The sequence below is a fragment of the Anabrus simplex genome, chromosome 1, assembly GCF_040414725.1.
Source record: "Anabrus simplex isolate iqAnaSimp1 chromosome 1, ASM4041472v1, whole genome shotgun sequence".
NCBI lineage: Eukaryota > Metazoa > Arthropoda > Insecta > Orthoptera > Tettigoniidae > Anabrus > Anabrus simplex.
In genome coordinates, this window is record NC_090265.1 from 1,470,160,640 (window position 1) to 1,470,181,847 (window position 21,208).

Here is a 21,208-nt window from a genome sequence, read left to right on the forward strand (position 1 = left end):
AAATATTTCTTTGTTAGGTAAAGGTGGGCAGCAGATAAATATTGGCTAGAAATAGCTGGTGAGTTCATAACTTTCCGTTATTAGCATGCAATTCCTCTGGTTCATACATGTTCCGATACCTACTGGTGCGTGACCCATTGATACATAATAAAACTCATACCACATCAAGGAGAAGACTGATTCAATGAGGTTCTACTGAAAACTTAGAAATGGACAGTACACGGCTCCGGTAAATTGCATTACCATTTCTTCATCACTAACACTGTTAAAGAAAGGAAGTACAAGTTGTAGTAAAAAATGACGAAGCGTTTTATTATCTAGATTAGTTCCTCAGTTGTGTTTCTGCAATTGGCACTCCATATGACATTACGTTGAAAGCAGGAGTACTGATAACGCTCTAATTGTACCCGAACGCACCGAAATTGTTTAATGATACTCGCCGAGGGCTAAGGACGTTACTCAGGAATATCAGTGAGGCTGATATTTTAACAGGTATTGGCAGGTGTAGAACTTTGTACTGCATTTGTACGCTGTTTGCTGTCGAACCAGTTTTTCTAATTTCCTTTATATACATGCGCCAGGCGGTGATCTCTCGAACACAAATATATGTCCCTTAGTCTTAAAGGAATATATTACATTTATTACACCCACAGCGTTATTTCACACCTTCTAAACTACTCTCACTTTTAGGTTTACAGTTTACGAACTAATGAGCCTGTTAATTTACACATCTACAACCATATTTGTAGTTTCAGTTCAGCTGTGATTCATATTGGTTTTCTCCGCTTGCCTGAAATACCTACATGTCCACCTTGTCGAAGGTAGGTACGATAGCTACTTCCATAAATAACGAATAAGTTAAAACAATGCAGAGGAAAAGGACACATACTCAGAATAAAATTTCTGTCATCAAACATATATCGTTGCTCGACTGGTAAAACGTTGTATCCCACAATACTCTTCCTATCAATTATTCTCCTTAAGACTGGTCACGCCTACCAGCCACGTATGGACATGCAGTCCATCAGAACAAATTTTGTTGTGTTCATTTCCTATGCCCATGTGTAAAGGAAAATGAACCTTACTGTACCGTACTGTAGGAATGTACGTTTGCATTACGTATTTACGCACTCCTAGTGTACAATGCATGTAAGGTTCATTTTCGTTTAATCGTCGACATAGGAAAACGAACACAACGGACATTGTTCTGATGGACTGCGTATCCATATGTATCTGGGAGGCGTGACCAGTCTTAAGGAGAATAATGGATAGGAAGAGTATTGTGGGATACAACGTTTTACCGATCGAGCGACGATATTATTTTGTTCTTCGTCAATCATCTAAGCCTTATATTTTCCGGTTATAAAATTGAACTCCCCACTTAATAAGTGAGACGGAAGTTACTCATGTTGAGGGATTCAAAATATACTGTAGAACTTCTTAAACCACAAGTTCTGTTCTTTGGGGATAATCTGAAAAGACAGGATAGGAAGACTTTATCCGGTAACTAAAGTTAGCGGAAATGCTAAAGTCACGCTGCGATTCCCCTCGGTTTGCGGCTCTATTAGCAACTCCTGCGTGCAGGGTGTGTCAAATCACTTTGTTCTCCTCAGCTACTCCTGCAGGGATCGTTGAAGCGGTAAAAATTCTTTCTTCACAGCTTTTCCTCCTCCCATATCCTCTCTTAACATCTTTCTCCCAGGGGACTTAGATTAATTCAAGTCTTAGCTACCCCGAGCTCTTTAGCATTCGGGACTCGCCTGTACTGCGCGGCGAAGAAAGGTCATTTTTGAACTAGCGTGGATTTTTGTACGGCGCGTCGGTGTGAGCCCATGAAGTTCATTGTTCATAACTCCAACATAGTTGTGCTTGTGTGTGAGTATGTGTTTGGTGTGTGTGTGCGTGTGTGTGGGGGGGGGAGGTGTTTGGCAGCTTACAGTAGAGCAGCTGTTACACCATTACACGCGTAGAAAACGAATTGGCTATTTGAGGATAAAGTCAACCACCTAACTGCGATGTTAAGTTTTAATAATTTATATTCTCTATTCTCGTTATTCTTTGGGTTAATGGAGACTATAAACGGTTGCCACTCACCACCAGCCCACGTTTATTTCTATATTATCTTCAAATTGCTGAATCCATTTCAAGACCTGTGTATGGGTATTATTATTATTATTATTATTATTATTATTATTATTATTATTATTATTATTATTATTATTACTGTAAGAGAATATATTGCAATAGGTATTAACACAACATCATTTCAATTTAATTATTCGCATGTCACACGCCAAAAATTAAAATAATGAACAATACCATTATAATGTAATTCTTTAAGTACAGAAATTACAAGATCATTGTACTAGTCAATCTGCACTGTTCACTGGCGTAAGTAAAAAATGATTACTTGAAAGAGGTGCTAGTTTTGGTTTAGACTGAAACTGTTGCTCTGGCGTGAGGATGATAATTCCATTGCTAGGCCCATTAAAACAAGGACCGCAGTTATTTCTCTGATGGCGTGAACGTGGCAGTTTACTTTATGTGTATATGAAATCGTGTTTCTGTCTGTACGTTAGAATATCAAAATGATACTTGGTCTTTGCACTGTATAGGAGAACTAATGGCCTAGAATGGATTCGGTTTAATGTTTGTCTATCAAGGCATCGCCGGCAAACAGATAGGTGAATTTCATTTAAATTGATACCGGCATTTTGGGGTAGGATAATGACGAGTATGATCTTAGCTTAACGTTGTTCAAAATATTCACCAGGGGGGGGGTGACTCGAAAGTAGGTCTGAAATATAAAATTCAGTGTATTCCTTTAAGGTTAGTTTTCAAGTAAAATGCTCAAGACAAAATATTTTAAATAAACATTGTGGTTTTATATTATGTTTTCAATACAGCGACAAAATAAGGGAACATCAATGGCAGTTATGTCTACCGGGATATAAAGTTAAAAACCGGCAACTTCCATGATGAGACGATAGAAATCATATTGATATCGTTTTAAACTCCTTGCATTATATATCTGGCTGTATTAATGTAAAGATCTTGACCATGATCGTTAAGGCGTATAACGTCCGTCGGATAGGGACATTAAGCCTTGAGCAGGCCCTCTAGTATTACTCGACATAATAATGTGCTTTGTTTTACGCCCCAATAACTATTTTTATGGTTTACGGAGGCGCCGAGGTGCCGGAATATCGTCCCGCATGGATTATTTTACGTACCAGGAGAAATGCCGACACGACGCTGATATACAGTATATGAGCACCTTCAAGTACCACCGACGGGACTGTGCCATGATCGAAAATGCCAAGTTGGGCTCAGAAGGCCAGCGTTCTACCGTCTGAGCTACTCAGCCCGGCTATTACTTGACTGAAGTAGGCTATGTCCCTACCTCAATATGATCATCGTCAAGCACATTTCCGTTCATGTCACTTATGAGTGTCAACTTTTTTTAACAACTTGCTTCAGGCTACGTCGCACCGACAGAGATAGGTCTTATGGCGACGATGGGATAGGAAAGGCCTAGGAGTGGGAAGGAATCGCCCGTGGCCTTAATTGAGGGACAACCCAGAATTTTCCTGGTGTGAAAATGGGAAACAATGGAAAACCGGAGCTGCCGACTGTGAGGCTCGAACCCAATATCTCCCGGATGCAAGCTCACAGCTGCGCGCCCCTAACCGCACGGCCAACTGTCCTAAACAGACCTGTACCAGGCCTCTCCAGAGGCCACATGGCATCAATCAATCAATTTGAATATTAATGTCATAGTTCCTATACCGGAATGTTGCGGTCTATGGGGACAGGAAGGAGAAGAGAGAAAGGCCTGAATACAAAGTTAACGTAACACGCTAACATGTCCGTTTATAACTTCGTCATGTTGCTATATAATTTGATATTAATTACGGTTATTTTCTTTCTAGTATAAAAACCAAATATCAGACAGACAAGATACAGTACAGAGAGATATACAAAGCATTTAAAACGTAGCAGATTTGATCTCTAGGATTTCCTTACTTTACACTGTATCGGGAAAAAGTCAGAATATAAAATGTGTACGTAATATTCTAAATCAATTTTTTCATGAACTCATTTCCTGTAAAACCAACCGTTAAAGGGATGCAACGGGTTATGTTTTAATGCACCTCTGAAACCTCACTTGTACTGAATATTTGGAACAACTTATTACTAAGATCCCTCTCGTCCTGATCCAAAGATATATCAATTTTTACCACATACCTCAATCCGTTTTCCCGTTATGCTGTAACAGACAAGCAGGCAAACAAGCAGAAAAAAATAAACTGAGCCCAGCATATGCTATTATTTGTCCCGTCCGGTACAGAAACCTAGTATTAGGATCACGGACTGGGAAGAGAGGGGGCAAGAAATGTCCACTACACATAAACGTAAGCGAAGGAATTATTGTACGTTCAAACTTGCTCTAATGATATATAATGTATTCTGAAACACACAGTGAGAATTAATATGCAATACAATAATTTGCCCTGGGAAACAAGTCATTCTATATGTACGGAAAACTACAGATATACACAAGATATGTACGCGTTCTAACTCTACACTGTTAATAAACGAACCATTCTCACATTTACTAACTGGGCGACAGACAATATCGGAAGCTATACACATATTGAGTCAAGCCAATGACTGAAATAAGCGAATGACAATAGAAAAATGCGGGCTGCTCTGTGAACCATGTGGTGGACTATTTTATGTCCGTTACGATTCTGAGAAGAGTATTTATTTTTCCATGGCATATTGAGATATGTTTCTAACCAAATAACAAAATACACTCGTTTAAATGCACAAAACAAACAGTGCATCCTGAAAATGTCATGAATATTAGGAAAACCCCTCCCCATTGGTCCATCCAGGGTTATGAAAGGTGAAATTGCATACGGATTGAAAGAGCTAAGGGACGTGTTCGTCACGGCACAAACCGCTGGCAGAGAGAGGTTGGCCATTTGCGCCTCAGAATGTCATCACCAACATGAAAAGTCGACAGAAATGAAGTCATGCACATCCATGACCTAGGTCTAATACCACGTATCTGACAATGCTCTTCCTTTCAATGATTTCCCTTAAGACTAGTCACGCCTCGCAGCCACATATGGATGTGCAGTCCTTCGCAACGATGTCCGTTGTGTTCAGTTTCCTATGCCCGTATGTTAAAATGTACCTTACTAGATAGTACTGTAGGAATGTATCTTTGCATGACGTAGTTACGCACTCCTAGAGTATGATGAATTTAAGGCTCATTTCTCATCTGAGGAATAGGCACTTTTAGTCACACAGCCTGGATCGCAGACGCTACTCGACAGATCTTGGTGTCATTAACTCGAATCGCCGTTCTAAAGAAGCTTATCCGTACGAAGCCTTTGGCTTCCTTAGGGTGGCAGGTTATTCCCTGTTACACAACACTCGGGGTTGAGTCGCTGGCTTTACGGTCTACTGTAATGTCGTAGCAGAATAAACCCCGTTAGATTTAAATGTAAATGTGACTACTAAGATGGACCTTGTGACTTTCACTTCTTGAGCACGAAACGAAAGTCATTAGCAGACGGCAGACGGGCTAGCACCAATCATTTGGAAGTGTTGTGATTGCAAGATTCGCCGGCATTCGTATGGATTCATCATAAATACAGTGCCCAGTAGCGTCGCAAGTACTACCTACCATTTCAACGTTCAGGGAAGAACTCCTGGGTGTCTAAAATGGTGATGTGGGAGACCGTCTACGTAAATATGATAAAAATTCATCTGCAACCCTAAGATGCAACCAGAAAAAACACGTGGCGTTCAAAGGTCCATAAACTGGGTCCTGTATCTGCGTGAGACTACGAAGAAGATAAGATAACACCCAATTTGTGCACCGACCAACAAGCATGCTTATGGAGTTTTTAATAATCACCAGGCTGTTATACTCCTATATTATTACATGACCGGAAATATATAATTTAGACAGGTGGCAATTAAATTTACTTAGTTGTAACTAGGAAAATCTGTCATTTTAATTAACTGCCATTTGAAACATCCACCAAAAAATCTACTTCGGAAGCGTTAAGAGATAGGTTGGTTGATAGCCCGTCAGCAAATTGATTCCTTATTAACATGTGACTTTCATCAGTCACCTGAAAATATTGTCTTATCCGCCGTTCCTCCTAATGTAGCTTAATAACGGTGAGGAATTCCTTTGAATCATTTCTTCCTAACATCCCGATGACATCTATCATGGAAGGGATTTTTTTTAATATTTCAGCAGCTTCAGTATTCTTTATCATTCCTTCGGTTTTATCTCGAAGTATAAAGTAACTGTTGGCCTCCACCCTCCAAACTTGACCAAACACTCTTCTTTGGGAACCTCTGCAGTAATGATTACATCCCTTCACATATGGTGTGCGTCAAAAAGGGCATGTGGCCCCAAAATTTGGCCAAATTCTCAAGAAGTATCAATTCCGAATGATTGTGAAAGAAGAAGTATCCTGAAAGGTTTTCAATTGTTTTTAAGAACGAACAGGGAGACGTAAGTAAATGGATATGTATCCACTAGGTGAAATCAACATTCAAGTCTTGTTTTCTTTTAACTTCAAGTACACAGTGATTTAGAAAAACTAATGATACATTCCGCATGCCTTCACAATAACGCTAAATCCTGGTACGAGTATAAAGGAGAGCATACTGCATTCGTCTCACTGTGATTTGGCATATGATGAGTCAGTCAACCAATCAATCATCCATCACCACTGATCTGTCCATACATATCAGCACAGTGATGTATATGGCCTACTATCAAATTTTAGAAGAAAGAATGAAGTAGAAAATAGTTTTCGCAGCTACAAATATGAAATGGAGCCTAAATCCTCAACAAGTAGTTAGAACAGTGACGGATCTAAATCATTTTAACGAGATGTGCGCCTAGTTGTGTTAGAGATCCTGTTAGCTTGGAAATTGTTGTTTCACTAAGATAATAGAGACGAACAAGTTACTTGCTCAGTGTTAAAGTTCGGTTAAATATATTTGTATGTCTTTTCCCAAAATACACTGACTGACAGAGCAAATGCAACACCAAGAAGGAGTGGTCAGAACATTATACCAATTGCAGGGTAGACTGACGTCACTGAGGTATGCTCATGATGTAAAATGCGCCGCTGTGCTGCGCACGTAGCGAACGATAAATGGGACACGGCGTTGGCGAATGGCCCACTTCGTACCGTGATTTTTCAGCCGACAGTCATTGTAGAACGTGTTGTCGTGTGCCACAGGACACGTGTATAGCTAAGAATGCCAGGCCGCCGTCAACAGAGGCATTTCCAGCAGGCAGACGACTTTACGAGGGGTATGGTGATCGGGCTGAGAAGGGCAGGTTGGTCGCTTCGTCAAATCGCAGCCGATAACCATAGGGATGTGTCCACGGTGCAGCGCCTGTGGCGAAGATGTTTGGCGCAGGGACATGTGGCACGTGCGAGGGGTCCAGGCGCAGCCCGAGTGACGTCAGCACGCGAGGATCGGCGCATCCGCCGCCAAGCGGTGGCAGCCCCGCACGCCACGTCAACCGCCATTCTTCAGCATGTGCAAGACACCCTGGCTGTTCCAATATCGACCAGAACAATTTCCCGTCGATTGGTTGAAGGAGGCCTGCACTCCCGGCGTCCGCTCAGAAGACTACCATTGACTCCACAGCATAGACGTGCACGCCTGGCATGGTGCCGGGCTAGAGCGACTTGGATGAGGGAATGGCGGAACGTCGTGTTCTCCGATGATTCACGTTTCTGTTCTATCAGTGATAGTCACCGCAGACGAGTGTGGCGTCGGCGTGGAGAAAGGTCAAATCCGGCAGTAACTGTGGAGCGCCCTACCACTAGACAACGCGGCATCATGGTTTGGGGCGCTATTGCGTATGATTCCACGTCACCTCTAGTGCGTATTCAAGGCACGTTAAATGCCCACCGCTACGTGCAGCATGTGCTGCGGCCGGTGGCACTCCCGTACCTTCAGGGGCTGCCCAATGCTCTGTTTCAGCAGGATAATGCCCGCCCACACACTGCTCGCATCTCCCAACAGGCTCTACGAGGTGTACAGATGCTTCCGTGGCCAGCGTACTCTCCGGATCTCTCACCAATCGAACACGTGTGGGATCTAATTGGACGCCATTTGCAAACTCTGCCCCAGCCTCGTACGGACGACCAACTGTGGCAAATGGTTGACAGAGAATGGAGAACCATCCCTCAGGACACCATCCGCACTCTTATTGACTCTTTACCTCGACGTGTTTCTTCGTGCATCGCCGCTCGCGGTGGTCCTACATCCTACTGAATCGATGCCGTGCGCATTGTGTAACCTGCATATCGGTTTGAAATAAACATCAATTATTCTTCCGTGCCGACTCTGTTTTTCCCCCAACTTTCATCCCTTTCGAACCACTCCTCCTTGGTGTTGCCTTTGCTCTGTCAGTCAGTGTATATGAATAGTTACTCCGAAGTAAATAAATACTTAACTCACTGCCTAGCGCACTAAATTGATAAGATACTGCTATAGATAGGTAAATAGTCTATGGAAGAAAAATAAATGAAAATCCACAGCCGGTTTACGGTTAAGAATATGAACATGAACCAAATAATCACACGATATGATATGAGTTCAAATGTTTACATTAAAGGCTGACTGATTTTAATGCAGTTTAAAACCTTTTAATAAATATTCACGTAATACATGAGGTCTGTATGTATCTGTTTTTATAAGAAGAAAATCGAAGGAAATTTATAATAGCAACACAACTCTTCAAATTTTAAAAATATTCTAATAACTGAAATGAAATTACCTGATTTATAGCAATTAGGTATTGCGAATTTCGAATCTGTCGTCCGTTTTTCTCGCTAGCCCTCAATCCTTTAGATATTGTTGTTTGAATCATCAGTCCATAGTCTAGTTTGATGCAGCTGTCCATGCCAATCTATCCTGTGCTAAACTTTTCATTCCTAAATAACTGCTGTATCCTACATCTCGATGGCTTTCTTTTAAAACCGCGTATGTCCAAATGTTCTTCCTACCCATTATATTCCTCAAGACTGGTCACGCCTCCGGGTCATATATTTGTATGCAGTCCATGAGAATAATTTTCGCTGTGTTCATTTTCCTTTGCTAATATCTAAAGGAAAATGGACCTTACCGTACCGTATTGTAGGATGTTTATTGCATGGCAAATTTACACACTCCTACAGTATAATGTATATAAGGTTCATTTTTCTTTACAAATTGGCAGAGTAAATTGACTATAACGAAAATTATTCTTTTGGACTGCATATAAATATGAGATTGGGAGGCGTGACCAGTCTTAAGGAATATAATGGATAGGAAAAGTATTCGGACTTACGAGGTTTTTAAAGAAAGCCATCGATCTGCTCTTATCTGCTTATCATATTCATACCTTGGTATACTCCTATCGTTCTTACTCCTGCACTTCCCTCAAAAACCAAGTGCACAAGTCCTGGGTGTCTTAAGATATGTCCTATCATTCTATCTCCTCTTCTCGTTAAACTTAGCCACAAGGATCTCCTCTCGCCAATCCGATTCAGTATCTCTTCATTCGTGATTAGATCTACCATCACACCTTTTAAGTCTTATGTAACACCACATTTCAAAATCATCTATTCTGTTTCTTTCTCAACGAGTTTTCGTCCATGTTTCACTTCCATACCAATGCACGCTTCAAACGGACGTCTTTAAAAACATTTTTCTACTTCCTATATCAAGGTTCGAAGTGAGGAAATTTCTTTTCTTAAGGAAGGACTTCCTTGCTTGTGCTAGCCTGCATTTTATGCCCTTCTTACTTCTGCCATGGTTAGTTATTTTACTACCCAAGTAAAAATATTAATCCACTTTCTTTAAGACTTCATTTCGTAATCTAACTTCCTGTATCACCTGACTTCGTACGAATTCACTCCATTATTTTGTTTCGGACTTACTTATTTTCATCTTGTACTCCTCATCCAAGACTCCGTCCATACTATTAAGCAACTTCTCCAGATCTTCGGCAGTATAAGATAAAATAATAATATAATCGGCAAAATCTCAAGGTTTTGATTTCCTCTCCTTGGATTGTTATTCCCATTCCAAATTCTTCTTTGATTTCCTTTACTGCCTGTACTATATCGATGGCTTTCTTTAAAAACTTCGTAAGTACGAATACTCTTCCTATTCATTATATTTCTTAAGACTGGTCACGCCTACCAGTCTCATATTTATATGCAGTCCAAAAGAATAATTTTCGTTATGGTCATTTTCCTCTGCCAATTTGTAAAGGAAAATGAACCTTAAATACATTATACTGTAGGAGTGTGTAAATTTGTCATGCAATCAACATCCCTACAGTACGATACGGTAAGGTCCATTTTCCTTTAGACATTAGCAAAGGAAAATGAACACAGCGAAAATTATTCTGATGGGCTGCATACAAATATATGACCGGGAGGCGTGACCAGTCTTAAGGAATATAATGGGTAGGAAGAACATTTGGACATACGAGGTTTTAAAAGAAAGCCATCGATATAAACATTGGAAAGGAAGGGGGACAAACTGCAGCTTTGCCTCATCCATTTCTAGATTGCTGCTTCTTTCTCATAGTCCCCGATTCTTATCACCGCAGACGGATTTTCGTATAGATTGTAAATAATTCCTCTTTGTCGGTATCTGATCGCTGGCACCTTCAGAATATCAAGTCAACGTTATCAAGTGCCTTTTCTAGATCTATGAACGCCATGCACGTGGGCTTACCCTTCTTAATTCGATCCTCTAAGATCAGACGTAAATCAGGGTTCGCTTTACGTCTTCCTACATTTCTTCTGAAGCCAAATTGATCTTCACCACCGATCTCGATAGCTGTAGTCGCTTAATTGCGGCCAGTATCCAGTAATCGGGAGATAGTGTGTTCGAGCCCCACTGTCGGCAGCCCTGAAGACGGTTTTCCGTGGTTTCCCATTTTCACACCAGGCAACATCCCTACAGTACGATACGGTAAGGTCCATTTTCCTTTAGACATTAGCAAAGGAAAATGAACACAGCGAAAATTATTCTGATGGGCTGCATACAAATATATGACCGGGAGGCGTGACCAGTCTTACCTTAATTAAGGCCACGGCCGCTTCCTTCCCATTTCTAAGCCTTTCCTATCCCAAGGTTGCCATAAGACATATCTGTGTCGGTGAGACGTAAAGCAAATAGCAAAAAGAAAAAAAGAAAAAAAGAAAAAAAAAAGATCTTCACCCAACTCAGTTTCAACTTGTCTTTCCATTCTTCTGTAAATGATACGTGTTAGAATTCTGCAGGCATGAAATATTAAACTAATGGTGCGGTAGTTTTAAAACTTGTCAGCACCGGCTTTCTTGGGAATAGGCATAACAATATTCTGTCGAAAATCGAATGGCACTTATCCTATCTCATACATCTTGCACACCCTATGGAGTAACCTCGCCAGTCTGGTTTCTCTTAATGCAGTCAGCAATTCCGAGGGAATGTCATCAATTTCAGATGTTTTGTTCGTATTTAGGTCTCTCAAAGCTCTGTTGAATTCTGACCTCAAAATTGTCCTTTTCATCAGCATCAACAGCCTCTTCTTGTTCCAGAACCTTATTATATACATCCTTACCTTAATACAACTGTTGGATACGTTCCAGCCATCCTTCTGCCTTGTCTTCATTACCTAGAAGTAGTTTCCAAACTGAGCGTTTAATATTGATACACCTAGTATTCCTTTCTCCAAAGATTTGCATGATTTTCTAGTATGCAGCACCTACCTTTCCTAGGACCATACAACTTTCAACATCGCTGCACTTCTCCTTCAGCCATTCTTCCTTAACTGCCCTGCACTTCCTATCCACTTCATATTTTGATCGCCTGTATTCATTTCTGCCCTTTTCATTTTTTTGATTTGTTGTATTTTCGTCGTTCATCGATCAGCTCTGTATCCCTTGAGTGATCCATTGATTCTTTATTGATCTTTCCTTTATTCCTAACATCTCTTCAGCAGCCCTACAGACTTCGTTCTTCATGACTGTCCATTATTCTTCCACTGTGTTTCTTTCAGCCCTTCTATTTAGTCCATGTGCAACATGTTGTTTCAAATAATCTTTCACGCTCTTCCAAATTTTCTAGATCCTATCTTACTGCATTCCTTCCCTTCTTCAATTTCTTCAAGTATGGTATGATATCCTAATTTACTAAACTTATTGTAATACTTCACGGATACGGTTGGACACCCCTGACGAGAATTCAGGAATTTAAATTGTTATTGATCTATTGTACAAGTGTATAAATATCAAATAGAGAAAATGGCATAGAAATAGTTTCCAAAAAGCTCCATGATCTGGAGTCTAAAGGCAGGATATCGTTAAAAGATCATTTTCTACATTCACACTTCTTTCCTGAGGAGGTCGGTGAAGTTAGTAACGAGCAAGTGGAACGTTTTAATCAGGATTCACTGTAAATGGAATTTCAAAATCGGCCCGATAGCTTCTGAGATTAACCTTTATACTGCCACAAACTCACAGTCCACCTTTATATACTGGTATAGTTTCAGGAGAAAATATTTTTTATTGTTATTATTATTATTATTATTATTATTATTATTATTATTATTATTATTATTATTACTCTCATTTCAATTTCTGATCAGTATTATGCATTCATCATTCATTGGTTAAATCATCTGGGATTAGGGGTAGGTCAGATATTTTCCATTCTCTTCTATAATTTACAGTACTCGAATATGACATTCAATCCTAACTTAATTTCTGAGTTACTCGTCAGTTACGTGGAAACAACGATATTTTTTGAAATACTGTTGTAATGAACTATTTTACATTACATTTCTACGCTTTGATTTAATAACCCGCGTAAAACAATGAATGATAGCACCTGTGTTGAATAAAATCTCGAATTACTAACAAGTAGTCTCTAAATGTGATTATATAATTATAATTCTCGTGTCAGATCAGAAATTTTTGAAATCTAGAGTCTATTTTGTTGCAGCTCCCGAACTGAAGATCGCGGATGAGCATGGTCACTCTGTCCATGACCGCTACTACAAGACTGGCAGCACCATCGAGCTGACATGTAGTGTTATGACACCAGTGAAGCTCCCGTCACGGCAGATATCATGGCGGAAAGATGGTGGCCCTCTTCCTCAGAAGATAAAAACTTCCGAAGACAGGTACGGATTCATTTGTATCAATCTAAAAATTAAAAGTTAATAAGAAATCCTGTCTTTTTATGCTTGAGGTGTTACAGTGTGCTCCTCCAGGTTATGTTTCAGTGAATATACCTTTTGGGCGTTCTACGGCTATTGAGCTAGTTCTGCAACCGCAAGAAGAGTGGGTTCGAACCTCAAGGTTATCCTGGGAACCATTTTTTTGTGGATTCACTTATATGTAAATGCCAGGAAAATTCCTATGCATAGGCCAAAGCCAATTACTTTTACCTTCTTACACAGTTTCATTTATTCACCGTCATATATTTGATCATTGTCCGACTCGTTTGCTGAATGGTCAGCGTACTGGCCTTCGGTTCAGAGGGTCCCGGGTTCGATTTCCGGCCGGGTCGGGAATTTTAACCTTCATTGGTTAATTCCAATGGCTCGGAGGCTGGGTGTTTGTGCTGTCCCCAACATCCCTGCAACTCATACACCACACATATCACTATCCTCCACCACAATAATACGCACTTACCAACACGTGGCAGATGCCGCCCACTCTCATCGGAGGGTCTGCCTTACAAGGGCTGCACTCGGCTAGAAATAGCCACACGAAATTTAATTTTTATTTGATCAGTATCTTTACACCTGAGGATGGCATCAGAAAGGGCATCCGGCCGTAAAAACATGCCATATACATTTGTCTCACCTCTTTCCAGACTCCGTATGAAAAAACGGGACTAAATGGTAGACAAACTAATTGGTTTGTACATGTGTGCCATTTTCTGCTTCATTAGACCTCATTGTATAATTATTTTATAGTCCGTTATGATCCTCTTCGTATCGATTGTCAGTGTAAATTATCGGTGTTATTATTGTTGTTTTAATAAAATGTTCCAAAATTGTGGATGTATGGAAATATAAACGGCCCTGGTATCAAATATCAGCAGCCACTTTGTGTCAAAGCGGAATCCGACAAAAGAGCAAAGTAAAATCCTATATTCGATTGGAGTTAATTGCGATCAGAAAACAAATACTGAACAACTATATTTCTCTCATGTCTCACTAAGTCAACTGAAGCAAACTTTTTCATCTCCCGTGATACTGTCTGTGTTGGTATTAGATTTAAAATGTTGAACAATATTGATAATGTTATCTGTGTTACGTCTCACTAACTACTTTCGCGGTTTTCGGAGACACCGAGGTAACGGAATTTTTTTGCCAGCGGGAGTTCTTTAACGATCTAGTAAATCTACTGACATGAGGCTGACGTTTTTGAGTACCTTCCAATACCTCAGGACTGAGTCAGGATCAAGCCTGCCAAGTTGGGGTCAGTAGGCAGTGCCTCAACAGTCTGAGCCACTCAGCACACTAAATGTTGAACAATATATATTATCCTTCCTATATTAGCGCACATAATAAATACATCCCTTATAACAGTCAGTTCTCCATTGCAATGGAAGTAAGTTATTATTCGCCCGACTCCCCCCCCCCCGCGACGCGAGAAAGACAATAATCCTACTTTACCTGAATATTTATGACTTGAATACCTTTTCTGTCTTCTTGAAAAATTAGTTCATAGTCAGGTTATGACGAACGTAGATGAGGAAAATTTGCTCAATAAATATCAGTTAGGTTTTCGTCCTAACCACAGTACTACAACAGCTCGAGTGAAAATAAGTGATGACACTGAATGTGCTGTGGATAATGGTCAGATAACAATCGTAATATTATTAGATCTGTCTACGTCCTTCGACTGCGTGAATAAAAACATTCTTCTTACAAACTTGCAATCGTTGAACTTTTCATCCAAAACTATATTCTGTCAAATCGTAATCAATGTGTTTACATCGTGGAAAAAAGATCTTCATGGAAGCAGGTTGAGACGGGGACGACTCAGGTTTCTTTAACTTCTCCTCTTCTCTTTTCCCTTTATATTAACGATATTTCATCAAATATTGAAGACTCTAAATATCATATGTACTTGTATGTTACAGGTCAATGATCATACAAATGTAGCCGGTATTCACGAAGCTATATGTAAAATTAATCAAGACCTTGTGCGAGTCGAACTGAGGACTAGACTGAACGTACTCAGAATGAACCTCACAAAATCTCAAGCTATAATGATAGGTACATCCAAGACCCTTTATCACTAAACGATTGTAAATATTACCCCAGTGACGTTGAATGGAACCATTATCGCTTTTGAAAGTAATGTTAACGATTTAGGATCAATACTGGACAAAAACTTTGACTCGACAGAACAGGTAACAGTTATATGCCAGCGAATAACTGTCTTCCTTCACTCACATTAAATAGTGAAATACGTACTTCCTTTCAACGTCAGAAGGCTGTCAGTGCAACCGTTAATAATATCTCCGTTTGACTATTGTGACGTCGTGTACGGCAGACTACAGTACGCGGCACTCTCTCTGATGATATTTGAGAGACCGCATAATGCTTGTATCCGCTTTATAATTAAAATTCAAAAATTTCATCATATAGGCTAACTCGTGCATTTCATGAGCTGAATTGGCTTTAACTAAACCAGCGCCGTAGCTATAATTTGCTATTTATTTATTTATTTATTTATTTATTTATTTATTTATTTATTTATTTATTTATTTATTTATCATATGGCATTTTACTTCCATTTATGCACTAAAGATTTTCGGCTAGCATGATGCAGGTCTTTCTGTTTTACTCCCGTAAGTGACCTGCGAGTCTGGATTTTGGATGATGATTATGATGACGATGATGATAATGAGGAAGTAAGGAGAGGGTAAAACTCGGTATCGGCACGTAGCTTACTCCAGTCGAATAACACGAAGTGGGCTGCTCAGAGCTCTACGTCCCCATCCGACGGACGAATCACCATCAACAGCGTCATATAGGCCTATCCTTATCCCGTATGAACACTGCAGAAAGGTACGGAATTTAATCCAGACTTTTGGCACGCAGTCTAGTGATTGGAAATGGTATGCCACCACCTCCCCTACCCTGCTGGCCAACATTTGATGGTGAACATATTTCTGACTGATGGAACTCGATCCGGCTAGCCACGATGTCCGACCATGTAGACTTGACGCCTTAAAGATCATTGTCACCAGGCAGGCTTAGTAAACTCGAGTCCTCATCCCGAGGTGGTGCAGTTCTTTTAAAGCACACCTCCAATGGAGGTGAGCTGCATGTACCATTTCAACCTCATACCAGCCCTCCTGCTGTTCTTAAATTTCTGGCAGTACCAGGAATGTACGTTATATGACATGTACTGACGTATAAAAATCCCATTATTATTATTATTATTATTATTATTATTATTATTATTATTATTATTATTATTATTATTATTATTATTATTATTATTATTATTGAAAATGAAAACCTGCAACCTGTTTTTCAGTCATTGACCGGGTCAGGGATGGAATGAATGAAGCAGATATAGGCTATTGGTACGATGGGGTCGCCACTCCCAAAGTGATTTATTAACGACTGATAGATGCTATGAAATGAGAATGGAGAGTGTTGCTGGAATGAAAGATGACAGGGAAAATCGGAGTACCCGGAGAAAAACCTGTCGCGCCTCCGCTTTGTCCAGCACAAATCTCACATGGAGTGACCGGGATTTGAACCACGGTATCCAGCGGTGAGAGGCCGACGCGCTGCCGTCTGAGCCATGGAGGCTCTATTATTATTATTATTATTATTATTATTATTATTATTATTATTATTATTATTATTATTATTATTATTGTTATTATTGTTATTATTATTCATTTCCATGGTGTAAATCAGACTATGAAGCCTGCTATTTTGTCAAACCATGTCATATCACGTACATTGAGTTTAACAATATATTACACATACAAATTCGAATTTGACTACTCTTGAAATAAACAGCTGACTAGAGCGATATTTTTATTCCTGGATTGAACGGCAATGTAATATGTGGTATTGCAGTATTCACACATGCACGCGCACGCGCGGCGTTAATTGTAATAATTTGTAATAATTATAATGTCATTTAGTAGTCGTGAAAGTCTGAATAATAATAAGAAGAATAAGAATAAGAAGAAGACGAAGAAGAATAGTATCATTAACTGACGTTGCCATCATGCTAGTAAGTTGAAGATAATGGGGAGATTGTCAATCTCATAGTTACAACTAAGGTATTGAGTCTCAGAGGTTGCCTCAAGATGTTTTCTGGCAAAATAAGTTCAAACGCGCTCCACAATTGGGCACAACGAATCAAAAAAAAAAAAAAAAAAATAATAATAATAATAATAATAATAATAATAATAATAATAATATATAACATTATAATATTTTGAAGTACGTGAGTTTTTCAAAGAGCACAGTACATCTCTTTGGCTTCTGTTTCACTAACAGGTATATCCATATATTGTATGATTTTAAATTGTTATAACCTATTGGTTTTATATATTATTATTATTATTATTATTATTATTATTATTATTATTATTATTATTATTATTATTATTTTGGTTTTACGACCCAATAACTACTTTTACAATTTTAGGAGAAGCCGAAATACCAAAATTTCGTCCCGCAGGAATTCATTTACGTGCCAGTAAATCGACCGATACGACTCTTACGTATTTGAGCACCTTCAAAGACCACCGGACTAAGCTAAGATCGAAACTGCAAAGTTATGAAAATAGTAAAGTAATTTCTTAATTCTAAAACATTTAGCACAGTATGAACAGACTTATTATTATTATTATTATTATTATTATTATTATTATTATTATTATTATTATTATTATTATTATTATTATTGGGGGTGCTGGTGGTAATTGCTATTTTAAGAAGAAGTATAACTTGCAGCACTAATCAGGGAGAAAAATGAATGAGGTCAAATATTTCGAAGATTCAGGGAAATTCTGAAAGAAAAGAAACCGTCACGAAGGGCGTTTAAATAATCCCCACTCCTCACAATCCTAATATCATCGGGATCAGAAAACAAGAGCCGGCCAAGGGTCGTTGGATAGAAATGCTGAAAGTGAGGGACCTCACACAGGCAAGTGGAACTATTGGCAGTCTTAGAAGATCCATGGTCTCTAACACACACTATGAAGCTCATAGCTCCTGGTAAATACTTCTTTCATTCATATATTACGACAGGAATGGGATACCGTGGATATATTGTACCGTTACCACCCACACGAGGTTTAATTACAGTTTGACAGTATTCTTGGTTGATATTACTATGGTATAGGCTATTCCGTTTGTTTTAGTTGCTTCACGCCGCACCGACTCACTTAGGAGTTATGGTGACAATGGGACAGTTAAGGGCTAGGAGTGGAAAGGAAGTGGAAAGGAGTGGAGAGGAGTGAAATGGAAGCGGCCGTGGTCTTAACTGAGGTACATCCCCAGCATTTGTGTTATGTGAAAATGAGAAACAACGGAAAACCATCTTCAGGGCTGCCGACAGTGGGATTCGAACCTTCTATCTCCCGAATACTGTATACTGGCCACACTTAAGCTACTGCAGGTATCGAGTTCGTTATATCGTATATTCAACATTACTGTAATATCAATTAAGTTTGCAATTTATAAGTCATCATTCATTTTTTTTTACTAGTTAGTTAAATTGAAATATAAATTGAACATATCTTTCAGTGGTATTCAGACGATCTACAAAACTTCCAGATGTTTGGGAGGAATGACATACATAATAGCAGTTTTATAGATAAAAATGTATATACCGTAGTGACTATAGCTAACGATTTTATCACAGCACTTGCTAAGAAGGTAATACCTATTTAGAATTGTGCTCTGAAGTTTTTGTATCTGTTACTGGTGAACCGTGGTGGAACGAGGTGCAAGAAGGTGTGGGCATAAATGTGTCTCCCTAAGACAGTCAAACGATTAATTAAAATAAAATTAGTGTTATATTTCTTTTATCAGTTATCTAATTTTTTCAAATACAAACTTTATAATTCTGGCACAAAAATTAATAAGATAGGGTAACAATTTTAGGATATCGAACAACAACAAACCTTCAGCTTGAAGCTCCCTAATTATGAAACTGGATTTTACAGGGGTATCGAATACTCATTCTACCGGACCTTGGTCGAAAACAACAGGTTAATGTTACTGGCCCAAAATTCAAAATTATATCGGGGCGGACATTCGCACACATTGAGATTTGCAATTAAAATATTAAAACCCTATTTGGGCTTGTGATCCAAAGTTACAGAGGGTAAGTCTATACTACCGAGGTGACTAGATGGAGAAAATATTTAAATTCCAAAGATTTCAAATTGAAACAAGTTACAAAATCATATTCATCTCAAAATCAAGTTGATAGGGAATGCGAGAGGGTCTCACACTCTTTATTCCCTGATTTCGGCTATGTTCTATTGACTTGTTTGAAAGTTACATTTTAGAAAATTAAAGTAACATTAGTAAAGACTGGAAATCTTCCCCTCGACCTAGCTTTCAAATACTATCACTTAGACAGGACTGCCATTACCTCGACCTGATGGATTACTCTGCGGTGGATGAGGCTCCCCGCCTCCTTTATAAACACACACACTAGATTGGGCGATGAATAGGAACCCTTGTTCGAAAAATGTGCAAGCTTTTATACACGAGAGGAAGGTTCTAGAGAGCTCTGGGCGTGAAGCCCGACACACCCCCAATTATTATTGGGAAATTAAATAACAAATTAGACGTATGACTTTTCAAGCGTTTGCTCTATTAACCAGCGTTTCGTCTTAGGTCTGACACTAGACTCATCAGAGTGGGATGTGTCAGACCCTGTCATATATCTATTTTTTTGATATGCTTTATTGGTGGAAAAATATCTAATTCCCTCCATGGGAACTTAGAATTTCCATTCGGAATTGCTAGGCGGTAATTAATTAAATACAAGGCAGATCTAATTCGCTGAAAAGTAAATATTCAAAATTTCCTATTGGCCAGCATCCAATGTTTGCGGGAAGTGATTTAAGTGTTATCAACTTTAACATACCAAAAACAAAGAATAACCAACTCAGTGTAGTAAACCTTAAAATGAAAAACACTTAACAATTTTAATAGTCACTCGTCACACAAGAGGGCATAACATAAGTTTCTTTGATGGACACATCAGTAGAGAAAAGTCCAAACATCTTGCATTAGTTGTTGCAAATTTAGGATGGCAGCGTTCTTCCAGGTGCTTGATTTGAGTAAACGGGGCGGGTGTACCTCCCGGTACAGTATCTATTCATGTAATCTCTCGGAACGATAATAATAATAATAATAATAATAATAATAATAATAAGAAGAAGAAGAAGAAGAAGAAGAAGAATAAGAAGTATAAGAAGAAGAAGAAGAAGAAGAAAATAATAAGAATAACAATAATATTGGTTTTACGTCCCACTAACTACTTTTACTATTTTTGGGGACGCCGAGGTCCCGGAATTTTGGCCCGAAGGAATTCTTATACGTGCCAGTTAATCTGCCGACACGAGGCTTACGTATTTGAGCATCTTCAAAGACCACTGGGCTAAGCAAGGGTCGAACCTGACAATTTATGAAAATAGTAAAGTAATTTATTAATTCTAATTCTATGGCTATTTCTAGCACATAGTACGGACAGTCTTAGTCACATGCTAATTAAACAAAATAAAAACAACTTCAAAATACCATTTTTCTTCACTCTCAAATGTGATACAAAGGCGCGAAACATCAAGTTTCAAGCAATATACAGAATAACGGAAATTCCATCATATGTTAGTGTTCGGGAACGTGAAAGCATAATTGAAACAGTAGATATTCTACTCAGTCAAAATATCGAATATGTGATTCTCTTACCTTTCGCTATATTCGTTGAGCAAAGCGTAATTGCTCTCGATAATTAAACCGTAATAATAATAATTTCTTGTGGCTATTTCTAGCCGAGTGCAGCCCTTGTAAGGGAGACCCTCCGATGAGGGTGGGCAGCATCTGCCATGTGTAGGTAACTGTGTGTTATTGCGGTGGAGGATA

At 39.1% G+C, this 21,208-nt stretch overlaps 1 protein-coding gene across 1 annotated transcript in view; it reads left to right on the plus strand.

The window, feature by feature from the left end:
* Positions 1-21,208, plus strand: part of LOC136879522 (zwei Ig domain protein zig-8) — a 326,290-nt gene that overhangs the window by 247,382 nt on the left and 57,700 nt on the right. Inside the window, exon 4 of the mRNA XM_068226031.1 lies at positions 13,048-13,228. Within this exon, the coding sequence (XP_068082132.1) occupies positions 13,048-13,228 (181 nt within the window). The remainder of the gene's footprint in view (positions 1-13,047; positions 13,229-21,208) is intronic.